At 41.3% G+C, this 15,249-nt stretch overlaps 1 protein-coding gene across 14 annotated transcripts in view; it reads right to left on the bottom strand.

Annotated features, from left to right (window-relative positions):
• Positions 1-15,249, bottom strand: part of LOC126864580 (ras GTPase-activating protein raskol) — a 255,631-nt gene that overhangs the window by 92,202 nt on the left and 148,180 nt on the right. Inside the window, exon 3 of one of the 14 annotated variants that reach the window (XM_050616053.1) lies at positions 5,397-5,763. The exons of 12 other annotated variants lie outside the window; for them this stretch is intronic. In XM_050616053.1, coding sequence (XP_050472010.1) covers positions 5,397-5,499 — 103 coding nt within the window. In that variant the 5' untranslated portion in view covers positions 5,500-5,763. Of the gene's footprint in view, positions 1-2,270; positions 2,332-5,396; positions 5,764-15,249 lie in introns of those variants that run through there. One more of the 14 variants, XM_050616052.1, reaches the window with a different exon arrangement.

Genomic DNA, 15,249 nt, shown 5'->3' with positions numbered 1-15,249 from the left:
GTACACTCCCATTTCTCTATTTCTTTCGATGTAAAGCGAATAATATCACGTACAATATCACGTTCATTTTAATTCAATTAGTTAATGTAACATCGTTACATCGAGTTATTAAGGTCACGTTATGGCCACCGAGATGAAATCGGTGAAGCAGTCTTGCCAGCAATTAAAGTTTCTTTGATAAAATATCGTTTACGCGCACCGCTTGCTATTAAAAATCGAGGTTAAGACAACCGTGCTTCGAACTGTGACAGTGTTCGTGTTGAATAATATAATTCTGTTAAACAATTACGTTTTACTAAACACCAGCATTCCAGCAACTGGTAGTTAACGTTAAGGAGATACAACGACATAACGAATAAATTCCATCGTAACGTTAGACGATGTGCGACAACCTAACGAGGGAAGTATAATAACGAAAAAAGTATCTAACGTGAAAATTCCGTTCCTCTAACCGATCGGCACCTACTACCACAACGAGTAATCTTAGTTTCGATCGTGTACATACTAGGATTCATACTAGAGACAGATGCTTCTGAATTTCCGGGTAGAAATATGCAGGCAGAAACGGAGAAACGGGCAACGGTGGATACGGGGGGAGTGGAATAGGATCGATTCAATTAGCGTTATTATTGCGTGAAACGGAGGACAGCTGATAAAAAGTCCGAGCGTCGAGGATAATTCGATGTCGACGTTTGTCCTGTCTTAATTCCCCTCGAGAATGGAAACGAATTTCTAGGGCTTTCTACCCAACGGTTTACCTCGTTTCCTCTTCTCTCCTTCAGACTCTCTTTTCCTTTCTCTTCTCCCTTACCTTCCCTGTCTCTTGTCTCGTTTCTCAGCAGCGGAGCAGGTACAATACGGTCCTACCTGTTCACGGTCAGCTAGTAAAGCGATGGTATAATTAGAAGACAAGAAAGGAGAAGCAAAAGGACCTGGCCAGTCAATGAATCGATTAAATTGCTCTGCGAGAGATTCTATCGCCGTAATATTCGTACTTTGTGCCACAAGTGCCTCTTTCGATGCTTCGGACTTCAGACGCGCTTCGACCTGGCATGTTTACCATCCTTTCCTCGTCTTCTTCTCTCCAGCTTCTCTTAGCTCTTCGTAGCACGATGCGCTAAAAGATATTTCAGGAGTGGAAACGCGGCGGTCTTTTTTTTTCGAATAAAGTGGAATTTTTCCGAGAAATCGATGGCGTGACTTTTTGTAGAGACAGCAGTAGAAATAAATAAATATTTTGTCGTTTATGCGAAGTTGAAAGGAATAGGAAAGATTCGAGCGTAAACGATATCGATTATAAACGCAGAGCACGAATGAAATTCGTATTTTTACCAAACGTCGCGACAGACGAAACGTCGCGGAATAAAAACACGAAAGAACGAGAAGAGCGATAAATCGGTAAAAATTTCAGCCGACTGATAATAATTTTATTCGCGAGCCATTATATGTAATATTACGTTTTTCGGGTGAAAATAATCCGAAAGATTTCGCACTGTCATTTTTTAAAATACTCGGTCTGCTTTCCTACCGTGTTCGACGATTAGGTTTATATTTAACAATACCTGGCTCCTACGTTCGTGTCAACGAGCAACAGCCAATGAGAAATCGAAATCCTTGCTCCATTGTTTTTCCATTAATTCGCGCGACAACGCGATTTCGACTATTCACGATTCGCGTTCACAGGCCCGTAAACAATATCGTGGAAACATTTGCAGAGACACAGCTCGATAAAACTCTCGATAAGTATTGGAATTTGCGCTCGAAATTGCTCTAAACTCGGTAGAAGGTTTTACACTATATCGGAACGCGTTTAATTTAAATCGCGTCCTGCGTCTGACATCCGTAATTGGTAACGAATCGTACGAATCCATTAAGCGATAATTAAGTTACTTAGCAAGGAAAAAGATATCCAAGAATCGCAATTGCAATTAAAGATCGAAGCAGCGACAAGCACAGGATACGGTCGAGTCGACGGGACGATTAATAAATCGGGAACAACGGATAAATCTTGCTGAGAAACGAAAGAACGTAGGTTAAGAAACTCGAAGCAACATTTTGCTTACTTTCATAAGGAAAGTAGGTATAAGAAATCACCTATCTCTCGACTACTTTCCGTATATAAATTTCGTATCACAAAATTGTTTCTACAACGCATATAGATATTTTATCGCGCGATCCGCCTGTAATTTCCTCCATCAAGCTATATTATCTAGGGAAAAAGCGTGGACTAGATAGGAGCATAGAAAAAAAGAAGATAGGATAGAACGTACGCTTGTAACAATTTCCAATATCCTGTGGCACGTATCGGATTCTCATATTGCTGACGCACTCTGGTTACCAGTTAGCCAGCAACTGTGCAAGCAGACTCGACCTTGAGCAATTATTAGATCATCCACGAATAAATCTAGCGGATCGAAGAAGCCTCAAATCCGCTATTCCAGACACGGTCGCATCGCTTTCCGCTTGCTTCTCGTCCTTTGTTACATCTTCCACGAAGACGACGAAATCACTGTATCTCGTTCCGTTTCGAACAACGTTCTTCTAACGTGTTTTATTAACGCACTCGAGCAATCGCCTGCGATTCTTATCTTTATTCGAGATATCTTTCCTCCTCTTCTGTTTACAAGCGCTAAGAAATGACCTCGTGCTTCGAAGTTTCAACGTCGATTTTTTGAAATTTCGATATCCTCCGAAATCCACGACGCACGATTTTCCTGTCCAATAACTTACAAGTTGTAATCGCGAGCCTAACTTTTATCCGAACCTCGTAAACCACGAGAGAATGAAACGGCCACTTTATTCACGGTTCGATAAACCGTTTATCCAAACTCCGTGAAAGCGTACAATTGATTCGTAGCGATCGACGCTAAACTCGTCGATCCTACCAAAGATCGTTGGACACGCGAACAGCTATCCCTCGAGCACAGAGCGATCGGTTCGTACAGCCTAGGCAATTTCGCGACACTCGTCCACGCGACGAATCGATGATTCAACGACCAATTAACCATCGATAAATCCGCCACGGATCAAGAAAATTCTCGTCGGTCACGACTCGAAACTCGATAAATCTTCACGATCGTTTCCGTTTCATTAGCGTTAAGATCATGGCTTCGACGTTTCACGATGTTTTACAGCATATCGTCACCGACATTAGCGATACTTAATATCGTTTTTTGCAGGATTCTGTCCGAAAAACGAGTTCGATTTGAAATTGATTGAACGCAGCAAGTATATAGTTCTTTCACTGTTTCGTCACAAATGTCAACTACGCGTGTACGTATCTACTCGTATTAAGAATACAGAAGATCCGCTGTGTCGATTCCATGGACCTTATTTAGAGAGTACAAAGGCTGTAAGAGTACTCGACGAGTGGAATCGACCAAAGTCTCCTTTGCATACGCATTACGCATACGGATCCATTCATGTCGAGAGACGAAGTCGTAAGCGTGGGAGGAAATAACGGATGTCTTCTCAATGACGATTATCGTTCTTCTTCGGTGAAAAGATAATCAACGACACATCTAGACACACGGTATCGATTCACGAGCAGCCTCTCAGTTGGACAGTGAACATGATACAGTCGGCAATGAACTGACGCAAGTGGAGGCCGCGTATGAAAGTAAATATTAACGCTGCCTCCTTCGGTTACGCTCGTGAGCCACACCGGAGATCTCGTAAATACACCTTACTTGGCTGCATCCAAAGTACACACGCACATATTCGCAGACTGGATCAATTCGGGTTCTTACATATCGTCGTATTTTTAACAAATAGGACACTCGTTCGACGAATTTAAAAGGAGCGACACATTCGACTAGATTTAGCCGTGCTAAATCGCTGTCAAACTTCTATCAAATTTATCTCTCTATGGCGTCGTAAGTCGTCGTAAATCATCTTACTACGCGGCGAGTATCCAAATACTGCGTTCTTCGAATCTTCTACACCCAAGATTGTCTCTTTTTCGATTTCACCACGTTATATTAGTTAACGTCCGTCGCTATTTATGCTACATTTTCAGATGCTTTTATGGCATTTCTCGCGACACGGTGAGATGGTCGAAGCGGCAAACACACCGAGTATGTATTTTGGGAGCTACGTAGATACTTTTAAAGCGCGTTTCTCGCTCGAGAATTTGTGGGCGTCAGACGTTCTGGTTACCGTATCGTATATTCGCGTGAATTATTTGCGGGGCATAAATATCGGTGTCTTTTTATTCTTTCTGAATGAAACTGCCGGCGAACGAGTTTTATTCCGCCGGATACACGAGCAACACGTTGAGAAATTTCTTTCTTATATTACAAGGTTAGACAGAATTTCGTTGTAGCGACATAGATGCGATCTGTTTTCGACCGTAAATTCGTTAAATGTAACGATCTGATCCGACGAATCTGATCAGAAATTTAAAATACATTTATGTTTGAGCTTACGTGTCACGCTTTTATACAGGTATGTTGACTGTATTACGGTTATATTACGTTACAAAAATGTCAAAGAAATTAGAAACTTTAAAAACGTTAAAAAGCATACATTCTCGGGTCCTGAAATTTCTCTGAAGAATACGTACGCACATAGCTGTTAGCATCCGTTAAGCAATCGTCTATGCTATGTAGGTAGCAGGTATCCATCAAATTCTTTTCCCTACAAGACCGAATATTCGAGTAACGCGAAACGTTTACAGATCGTTGTCGTTCGACGAGGAATTTCCATCTGGAAACGCATCTGTGCCAACCGTATCAATCGCGACTCGTTCTCCTTTTTCCCACGAGAGGTTTTCTTTTATGGGAAAGTAGAAGTGCAGTTTTAACGAGCGTAGGCTCGTAACATTGCATACGCGAGTCACCTACGTCCTGTGTAGATCTTGCGTGTCCTTATCCTACGTACGATGTAGCGAAATCGTTCAATCTCTGTCGTCGTGACAAGCGTCGTGACAAGCGTCGTGACAAAAATCAACAATAAACCGTTGGCAATGATTTATGACGTTAATCGCAGTGGAGGAAAAAAGAAAAAAAAAAGAAATTTAATTGCACTACCAAGAAACGATATTAGAAGGTGATATTTAATTAGGCGGTAGCTAATTAGGAGGAAATACTCAAACGCAAATAATTGCAATTTCAATCGCGAAGAAAATCCATAAACATAATTTGAACGAACATATTAGGTCGATTACAGTTTATTCTCTTGGTTTGTACTCGATAGATCGTTCAAAAACTTCGGATTCCTCTGTAATTTAATCGTCGTACTCTGCCCTATTTCTCTTTCTCTTTGCCTCTTACAATTTACGTAACTCTCTTCTTTCTCCGTCCAACTATTATTATTATACAGTATTTTACATCGTATTTCACGCAGTTGTAACCTCGCTTCTACGCTTTCGTTCAGGCCTGTAATTGGTAATCTACCTGATTCAAGGTCGTCGTGGTCAGCTCCACGAAGGCAGGAGTGAAAACTGCGCGACAATCTTCGACCACCGGGCGACGCGCCCTCCGTCGAAACGTTGTGCATCTTCAAGGCCAATTTCTCGAGAGTTCGGAACCCCCTCTAACGAAGCTCCTGCGGCCGCTTCCGTCAAGTAGGTCCGAGGTAAACCGAGTGCCGCGGCATTTTTTTGCGAGTTGCCCGCGACGATGCTCGCGCCAACGAGTACCGGGTTAATTAACGACTAATTAACGGGTAACTACGCGCGATCCTGCCTTGGCACAGGTGCGTGGGCGTGGCGGTAGGTCGCGGCCAATCTCCTCTCGTCTCCTTCCTCGCTCTAGTTCACACCTGCAAAGAAAATCAAATTCGTCGAGCGACGTTGATCGACGCACGCTCGAGGAACGTTCTCCAAAATAGCGACACGAAACCCGAGATCCGGGAAAACCGAACTTTACTTTTACGAAACTGGAAGTTCTTTCCATTTTTATTCTGCGTGTCTTTCGCCTCTCTTTATTCCTAACGTAGAATTTAATGCCGAACGTGAACATTGAATAATTTCCTATTGAAATTAATTCATACAAATTCATTGTCAAATATGTATAATTACAAATTACGACCATATGGATCTGAGTGTGCGCTGTCTGCTTTGTGTCGCGATATAACTACTATTATAGAGTGGACGTTGTTTTTTTACGTAATACACACACCTGCCTTTGCAGATTTTTTCCGAAGGTTGCGTTTAACAATAACGACGCTTCGTCTTTTTATACCTCCGAGTTTTTCCAGTACGACAAAGATACATATGTATATAAATATCCACTAAAAATATGTCTTCAACGTAATAAGTTAGAAAAAAAAAAAAAAAACGATAAGTGGGTCGCATTAAAGAATAACATGTGATACACGCTAAACGATAAAAGCTGGAATCGTCGGTAAGACGAACTTAAGTAATTTACCTTCCAATAGATTACTATCGAACCCTTCTTTCCCGTCGAATATGAAAATCTTTTGTATCTACGATTCAACAATTTCACATTTAACAAATAACCTTCGACATGCTGGATCGAAATTCGCTTTACGAATACCCGAAACCGCAAAAATGAAAAATATCTCGATATGTTAGAAACCTATCGAAAATCATCGAGTTGAAAATTTATTTTCAATGCATCGCGACCGATTAGATCGGGTTTCTAAGACATCGGTGAAAAGTTCGAGCTCGTCGTGTTCAACCGATCGAACAAAAACAAATATGGCAACAATTGCGTAACGTGTTGGTCGAATTAGACCAAACCGTTAATAAACGATCCATCACTCACCGTTACGTAAACCTCTCATCCTGCACGCTCCAGCTCTTTATCGTTTATTGTTCGTCGTTTGTTCCAACGTGCACACTCTTCCCCGTGATTTCGTCCAACATTAATCAACGTTGAAAAACGCCTCTACATTTTCATTAAAGATTATTACCGTGGCTTTGTACGATTTACACGATGGTCGTGTACGGCGAATGAAAAGCGCAACCCTCTGTGAGATTTTTCCTTTGTAGGCATACATATATGGGACGTGCTAGCCACCGAAGGAGAATCTCGGAGGAGACCAACGGCAAATAAATCTTCGGAGACTAGTTGGTTAGGATTTGCGGGATATCTTGCAGAAACGGATTGCACAACGAAGCTGCAAGGCGATTCGCACGATCGTGATGAATGGAGGAAGGGACGAGTAAAGTGTGATGTTACAACTCTTGTTATCCACCGGAGTATTTCTTTTACTTTCGGCAAATATAGTTTATTCGTCGTCGAAGACGATCTTCGAGATCGTTCTTGATCCGGTAAAGCCTTTATCTCTATTAAAAATGTTTTCCAACTTGGAGAAGAACACGCTTCTATAGAACTTGCTTCGGCGAGTCAAGAAATTACGCGTTAACGCTAACTCGGGGAATTTGTTGAAAAGGGATTTCTCATTCTTAAGTTCAGCGTCTTGTTGCATCCTTTTTCACGCCCCTGTGAAATTAATTTAATTTTAACGCTTAAAGATCGAGAGTATCAGCCACGACGTTTTCAAATTCCCTCGCAAGAATGATAATTTTAAAGCACGAAAAGGCACCGCAAAGGAGCCAATGACGACTCACTTATGCAAGAAGGGAACCGCTTTTATGTGGCATCGTGCTCTCGCAATTATTGTATTTTGCAAGGATTAATCCAACAAGCGTGCGCGTGCGTACACACGATTGCGATTTGCTAAACGTATAATTTATGCTTCGCTTGCCAGCGTGTGGGCTCTTTGCTTATGCACGCGCTGCAGCTCGTAGGTGTGCGTGGGCGTGGTGCACTTTTTAAATAGGCCGCCAGGCTAGCTCGTAATTAAAGACCGAAAGGCAGAGAGATAAGTTTCGATTTCAGCTCTCGAGGCATCGTTGCCGCCGCGATGCGGATGGTTATTCGATTCGTCGTTGCTAGAATAACAATCTTATTTTAAACAGGAATACGCTCCTTCGACTAATATTTCAGGCATTCCTTTACAATTTTCGGCTCTATTATTAGCTTTAAAATATTTGAACTTGCGTTTAAGGAACCGGATTCGAACTATTGTTATCGATGGAAATAACTCCATTTGTTTTCACTGTCTGCTTTACAACCTTTAAATACAGAAAAATACCACTCGCCACGGTTTCTCGACATTTCTATACGTATGCACGTCGTTTACACAAGGCCATAACTTTGTTGCAGTCAAATAATAAATTTATTTCCGATAATTTCGTGGAAACACAAGTAGAAACAGAAACTCTCTCGCTCTTAAGCCTCGTTAGAACTTCGACGATCTTTCTTTCGAGCGGAAGCAAAGTTTGGCGTAACTTTCCAAGTACATAGACCAATTGAAAATGCCAGAAACGAAGCAAAATTTCCAAATTTTCCTTCAACGAAAACACAGTCTCGCTACCTCTCGCGTTAAAAATGTCTCTCGCAATCGTCGTTCGTTATTCGATACACGCGAAATTTTCAACCTTTTTCGGGGACACATTCGGATCTCGACTGAACGAATCCGAAGGTAAAGCACGAAAGATCTCGATCGAGAATGACTCGGAGAACGCGCTACAGAAATGATATCCCCACGAACCACCTGTTGCTCGTAAACTTCAATTTCCATTTCCATGAAGCGACCGCGCAGCATGGCGCAACGGAAAGGCGCAAGAGATACGAATGCTGTTCGCTAGCATCGGTGCTCGTTAATTTCTTCTTCTAACTAATTAACGATCCGAGTAATTTACGGTAAATGAAATATTAATTAGATCTCGGATCGCAGAGATCCGCTGGATATGTTTGTGGGAAGAAACGCGACTGAAATAACATATTCTTACAAATTTCGCACGCACGATACGTATAGAAATAATCGTGTATTAACTCACCATCGATCGCGAACCCGGTATAAACGTTTCATCTCCAATTACGTATCGTTCGTAACTTCGTGGCTCGGCTCGCTTATCCTAACGCACGTTTAGACACAGATTCGTAGTTACCTGGTATTTTTCTTACGTATCCGCTGTTTCAGCCTATCCACCGCATTGTACGAGATTCGATCACGAGTCGAGCAATAATACGCCATCTACGTCCCATTGGAAGATACGTTCGTTACAATACACACGCCATTAACCCGTCGTAAATCTTACGCGCCTCAGGAACTGTTATTATATTTACCCAGCGAGCTTTTCGCCGTTTCCTCGACGTTCGAAAACTGGTTCGTTAATCATTCGGCGGGGAAACAAGAGCGCGGATCGTTAAGGCCGCTCATCGCAACAGGGCAATTACATTGAGCCGGCGTTCGAGCAAGATTTACGATATCGGATCGGTATCGGATATTAACGACGCTACGTGAACTCGCAGGTTTCGTTCCATTCGCGTCGTGTCGCTTGAAAATAGAGATCAATGTCCATCGCGAAGGATAACCGACAGAAAGTACATAGTAGAATTTGAAATTGCGTCTTTACCCGTGATAGACGGATCGTCGATGGATGAATCTTCGGGACAGAAGGAACAAACAATGGAGATAAATTTTCTGGAACTAATTAACGCGGCATGGCGTGACGTTCGTTAGTTTCGGGCAATTCGGGGCGGATCGATGAGAGCTAATTGCGAACATTACGAGCTCCTCTTTTACGGCGTCTGCTGCTGTAGTTAATTTTCTCCCTGTTGCTGGTTGCTTCTTTAGAGCTTTAAATAGTGGCAGGAAAGATGTCGATAGAGGACAGTGTGCGGACGATGTCGGCTCTTCGTAACGCGAAAAACCCGTAAAAGATCTTAACGATGTTATTTCGTAGTGATAAACCGTGCCATATTTGCAACGATATCGTCGATATCGTTTAATTATTTCTTTGTAAGAAGATATTTTGAAAGAAATATTTGTAAGAAAAGAGTAGAAATTTCTTATAAAGAAGCAGAAACAAGCAGACAAATCTGGGTATGCGTTCGATGAATATTCATCGGAACGTCGAAAAGGATTACGGAATTTGTGCTGTCATTAAAGGTATTTGAAAAAAAACATTGACCTTGCAAGTTTTATCCGTTGCAAAATCCATGGAATCGCGAGCGGAAACATGATTTCACGATCGCGAAAACTGGTGTTTCTCGTCGAACGACTGTGAATAACGAGCTAGTCGATTTTATCCTTGCGCGTGTCCACGACCCACAATTTTATCGTTTACAGTAGGCGCTTCTCTATTAGCCTTCGCACGAGATGTCGTAAATTTTCAGTCGCAATTTTGTCATTTTACCATTAAAGAGGCCCTAATGAATATTAACGACGACGTATAAATAACATAACACTGTTCTTAATTTCAAACTTCTTCCCGTGACCATTATTTTGCTGTTTTTCCATTTCTCGAATATCTTCCTCCAATACGGCGAAACGTTAATGAGCCCGACAAAACAAAGAAGAATTTCATACGAGTAATTGGCAATTAACATATCAACTCGATTATCCGGACAGCATTTTATAATACGTCAAGATCCACTTTGCACCATTTTTTTGCAAATTTTATTACGAAATGAAAATTCTTGTCTGTACACGTTTATGAAATTCGAAAATAAGATAATTATTTTTGATAGCATGCGCGTAGAAAGAAAGTAGAGTGCCTTGTCTTTTACCTTAATTATACATTAAGTAATCGACTAATAAACGGAGAAAAATTATGCATAAACTGTATTACAAAAATATATCGTATCTGTGTTCGATCGAACGAAGAATTCGCAACTATTTGATGGCACGTGGATGCGAAAGACGAAATTGGTAGTTAGAGAGAAATTATCCGCAGTTACGGCAAAGATGGTCCTTCTCGAGAAATTTACAAATGGAATAGTTTAATTTCGGCTTAAGTCTTCCGTCGAGGGAGAGTCACACGCGGTCTGGTGAATTTCGAGTTCAAAGGCCGGATTTGAGATTCTGTCGAGGATTAAAGGTTGGCCTGGCCACGGACGACTATTCGCGTCGACGTTTCGTAAAAGATATAGCGGTGCTTAAAATAGAGGAGGATCCGAGACGCTGGTTCAAGTAGCTTTTAACGATGAACCAAAGCTGAGAAATCGTCGGCATCGTTGGATGATCGAAGACGGAAACAGAAGAAGCGACTTCTCGTGTCGCTACACTTACGAATAATTCGAGTATATCTCTTACGTTTCTTTTGTTTCTAGCAATTTTATTTTTAGCTCGACACCAAAAATAACCATTATCTTTTGTATTTTTACGAAAAGGATCGATTCTTTAAATATTTTAGTTAAACAACAACCAAACTTTTGAAACATACGAGGTAGCTATATAGTTTAGACGAAGTACTCCTTCTTCCTCCACTTCTCGCAATTTCCTCTTGTTATTATACGCAGCTTGGTTCCGCGTACAAAATCAGACCACCTACTTACATATGTAAGTACATACCGTGCGCAACGGACAAGAATCACCGTCGCTTTCGCAATTACGCGAAACACCGTGCTACTCGTTTCGCGAGACAGACATCAAGGATGAAACACCGACGAGGAAGAAAGACTCCAGACAACTATTTCGATTTCCATTCTTTCCCTGTCCGACTAAATAGAATCAAACGAATCGCTATTCTTCTTCTCGAGGAATCATTAACTCGCGTTACTGGAGCGGTCTCCCGACTTTCTTTATCCCCAGCCGTGAAAACGGAACGCGTAATCATTTTTTCTATTACACCGGCGACACTTCCGGTGAAAGCACGTCCCGATTCGCGCGTAAGCTCGTAAAGTTGATTTATCGAGACTGACGTGAACCTATCGCGAGGTACGCAGAGCTTTTCGCCCTTGCTGGCTGGAATTACGATCCGCGATTTATGCTCTCTGAAAACGTGGTCGAATATTCGACAGATTTACGAGTGAAACCAGTCTTCGCGCGAAAAGCTTGAAAATATTCGCCGTCTTGCTCGAATCACTCGCCGAACGTTTTCTAAACGACCGTGTTGAGGATTTTTGATGATTTTTTTTTTCAATAGAAGCTAACCGATCGTTGAGAAAATAGATGCCCGTAATTTTTAATTTGCACTATATTTGAAATTTCAATTTTTTATTTTTTGTCTTTTATGCGAGTTTCTTCGGATATTTGGTAATTTCGTACTCGTCAAATATTATTCGAAAAACATCTAATGCAGGTTACTACTCCGAGTGTTGCGAATTCTCGACTAAAGAGCAACCGGTCAGGTCAAACTGCGATCGGTCGGCGATATCGCCTACCTCGAATGACTTAACGCTCAAGGAGGAGGAGGTTTAATAGATCGAGCGTTAGGGTAATCTAGCACTGTATTTGCAGTTGTTGTATAAAAGTAAAGTGTGATGTTATGAACACGGCGGAGGTAGGATCTTGTTGGGGGTGAAGTATTTCACCCGCGCGGTACGATGTCCGATGATAAACTGTCCTCCTACGTTGCTGATTCTTCCTACCAGCCGTTGGGTTTCGTCTGTCCATCGTGCGCTTTCGGCTGGTCCTTTCCCGAGATTTTTTACCTGATCTCGCAGTCATTAGATTTAGAAGAAGGGAAAGGGGCCTGTCCGTGCCATAAACGGACAACCACTCAAAATTCCGAACACCGAGTTTTTATCGAAGCAAAAGATATTTCGACGGCCGTTTCTTCGGTACAATTTGTTGTATTTGCTGTTCGAACAGATGATAAACTATAAAAGCATAAATTATTCCTTTCGTGTATCCGATTCTAATATTCGAAAAATTCTAATATTCCGATACAACGTACTTGTAATAACGTACCTATTTAATCTAATAATATAATATAATATAACGTAACATAATGTAATAATGTATTTAATCATCGGTCAGTTCGAGTCAGTTCGACTGAACGATTATCACAAACCAACGATATTCTCTTTTGTTCTGCAGAGAGCAAACCTCGAATTCAATTGCAAACAATATGCTGTGTATTAATTCCAATTATTATTACTACGCGTGTATCGGAAATCAATTACAGCGCGGAAACATTGTTTCCTGGCAAGAATGGAGCCGTTCGGACGCGCGAAAATGCGCTTCATCTTCGGCATGGACCGCACAAGCGCAGGTGTGCGATTGCATAACAATCGTGCATGCATTATGTAACGTTAGAGACGCCGAAACAATCGGTGGAAAGTACCGGCAACAAAGGGACGTGCACACAGTGTATACGCGCCGCGATTAAGCGGCCGCCCGGTTGGCGCGAGATTCGTGTAATGAAATTAACGCAGTTGGATAACGTTTTCTCGGAACATTGCTTTTACTCCACCTCAAAGCACCGTTTCGCAATATTCGAACCAGGGAAGATATTTAGAAACGTTGTTAAGACCATTACGATCCTTTCGCCGTTCTACTGCGAATGTTTCGACGTTTTTCACGCGAAATACGTTTCAACGAGCATCCAGTGGAATTTAAAAAGTTCACTCGGCTACAGAATTAACTTTCGTTTGTCTCTTGCGTTAATTTCACCTATTGCTGGAAATGTAAGAAAGCGATATTATGCCCTTCGCGTTACTCCTTTTGGAAACGATGCGATGCAATTCCTCCGTTTCTAACATTAATTACAACGATGCGGGGTACGCTGCATTTCCGTCTCGCAAATAATTCGCATCAAGTGCTTATAATTTCATACCGTATACTCGTGTATTATAATCTTCGACCATACAGTTATTACATTGTAAAGCCAGATGCTTCTGTACTTGCTAACATCATGCATGTATTTAATATGATATTTTTTAAATATCAAATATACAAAATATACAATTTTTTCCTAAGCAAATTTAATCACGATCTTAGCCATAGTTACAACAGGTTCCCACGTAGCAGTTCATTCTACATATTTACTTATACAACATTGCTATCCAGTTACACATGAACTGTTCGCCGAGCTCTTCCTCCACACGCGAACCATTGAATTCAACTGTAATCTCCACTTTCGAAGAATTTAATACTCGACCCTGTTCATTACGCCGCATCGCGAGCTAATTAGTAGCTCAGCGAATGTCGATTAACTCGATTAGCATTCCTGATTGTCCGAGCATGGCCTTCCCGGCTTTATACACTTGCGATTTCGTGCCACCTCGTTTACCCGCGCCATTCTTTGTTTATCTACTCTATTTGCAAACACGTTTTCGTGGTGTTTTGAACAGTAAACGGTAAATAATTTGAGCGGGGAACGTGTCTTGGTCAATACCACGTACAAGTAGCAAGCAGTCGCGATATTTATTCCGTTACGCCGTTTTGATTACAAGTGCCGTGAGCGGAGATTACGTCCACGGGTTTCTACGCGAAACGAAATTCCAGTCTGTCTTTCCATACGATACAATTGGCTTTTGCATCTCACACGTACATTCTTCTTTTAGTTTCGTTACATTCTTACGATAGCCATATTTCTTATAGCGAGAGGTAATAGATACAACTGCCATAAAGGATAGTCCAATTATATTTATATATACGCGTAGATAACTTTAAATGTCAATTTTCATTAAACGACTTCAGATACATTGGATTGTACAGCGATAACAAAGAAATGATTTTTAAACAAGGGAACGAGAAAACAGAAATTAAAAGAACGAAAAGATTTTTAATTCGTTAGTTCGAGAACTTAAAAAACAACGCAGCAGATTAAATGGCAATTAAAATACGCATAATAATGTCTGAGAGAATCGGAGTAAATTTTCAGTTTTAATCACGTTCAACGATCGCGACTATGGAATCATTACTTCCACATACTGATTCGTGAAATTATTCGCCGTGCACCTCTGTTTGCCACGGATCGATAACTCGCGGATTTCACTTTATCGCCTATGATAATTTCAACGGTGCAATTAAAATATAAATTCGCTCTGTTTATATTGTATTCTACCTGTATTGCGCCATTAATTCTGACCTCAACCTTATCCATAAATAACAACGTTAATAAAGATTTATACTTGCATTAACCCATTTGTATTTCACTTATACTCTGCTTAAATTGCAAATGAAGTTTTGTACGAAAAACGGCGTTACTTTTTTACCGGTCCAATATATTTTAAAACGCGCCTGTCTGATCCTCATCCCGGAGAATTAAACGTTATTCGATCGTTTATGGATCACGAGAAACGCGAACGAAAGAATCTCGCTTATGAAAAGTTCACCGACCTGTCCCAGATATTGTTATAAAATCTCCGCGTTACACACTTGATCACGTAGCATACCCTGTGGCCTATCAACGAAAGAAGGATGCACGGACATCGAACAATGAACAGAGGCGGCAGCATTTGGCAAATTGTCGTGCTCTTTTCGTTTCGTTTTCAAGTTTTTGGCTGGTAAAGCGACCGAGTTAAATTAAATCGACCC

Source organism: Bombus huntii, chromosome 4 (genome assembly GCF_024542735.1).
Source record: "Bombus huntii isolate Logan2020A chromosome 4, iyBomHunt1.1, whole genome shotgun sequence".
Lineage (NCBI taxonomy): Eukaryota > Metazoa > Arthropoda > Insecta > Hymenoptera > Apidae > Bombus > Bombus huntii.
Note: the sequence above shows the minus strand (reverse complement) of the source record. Positions and strands in the feature narration are given on the sequence as shown.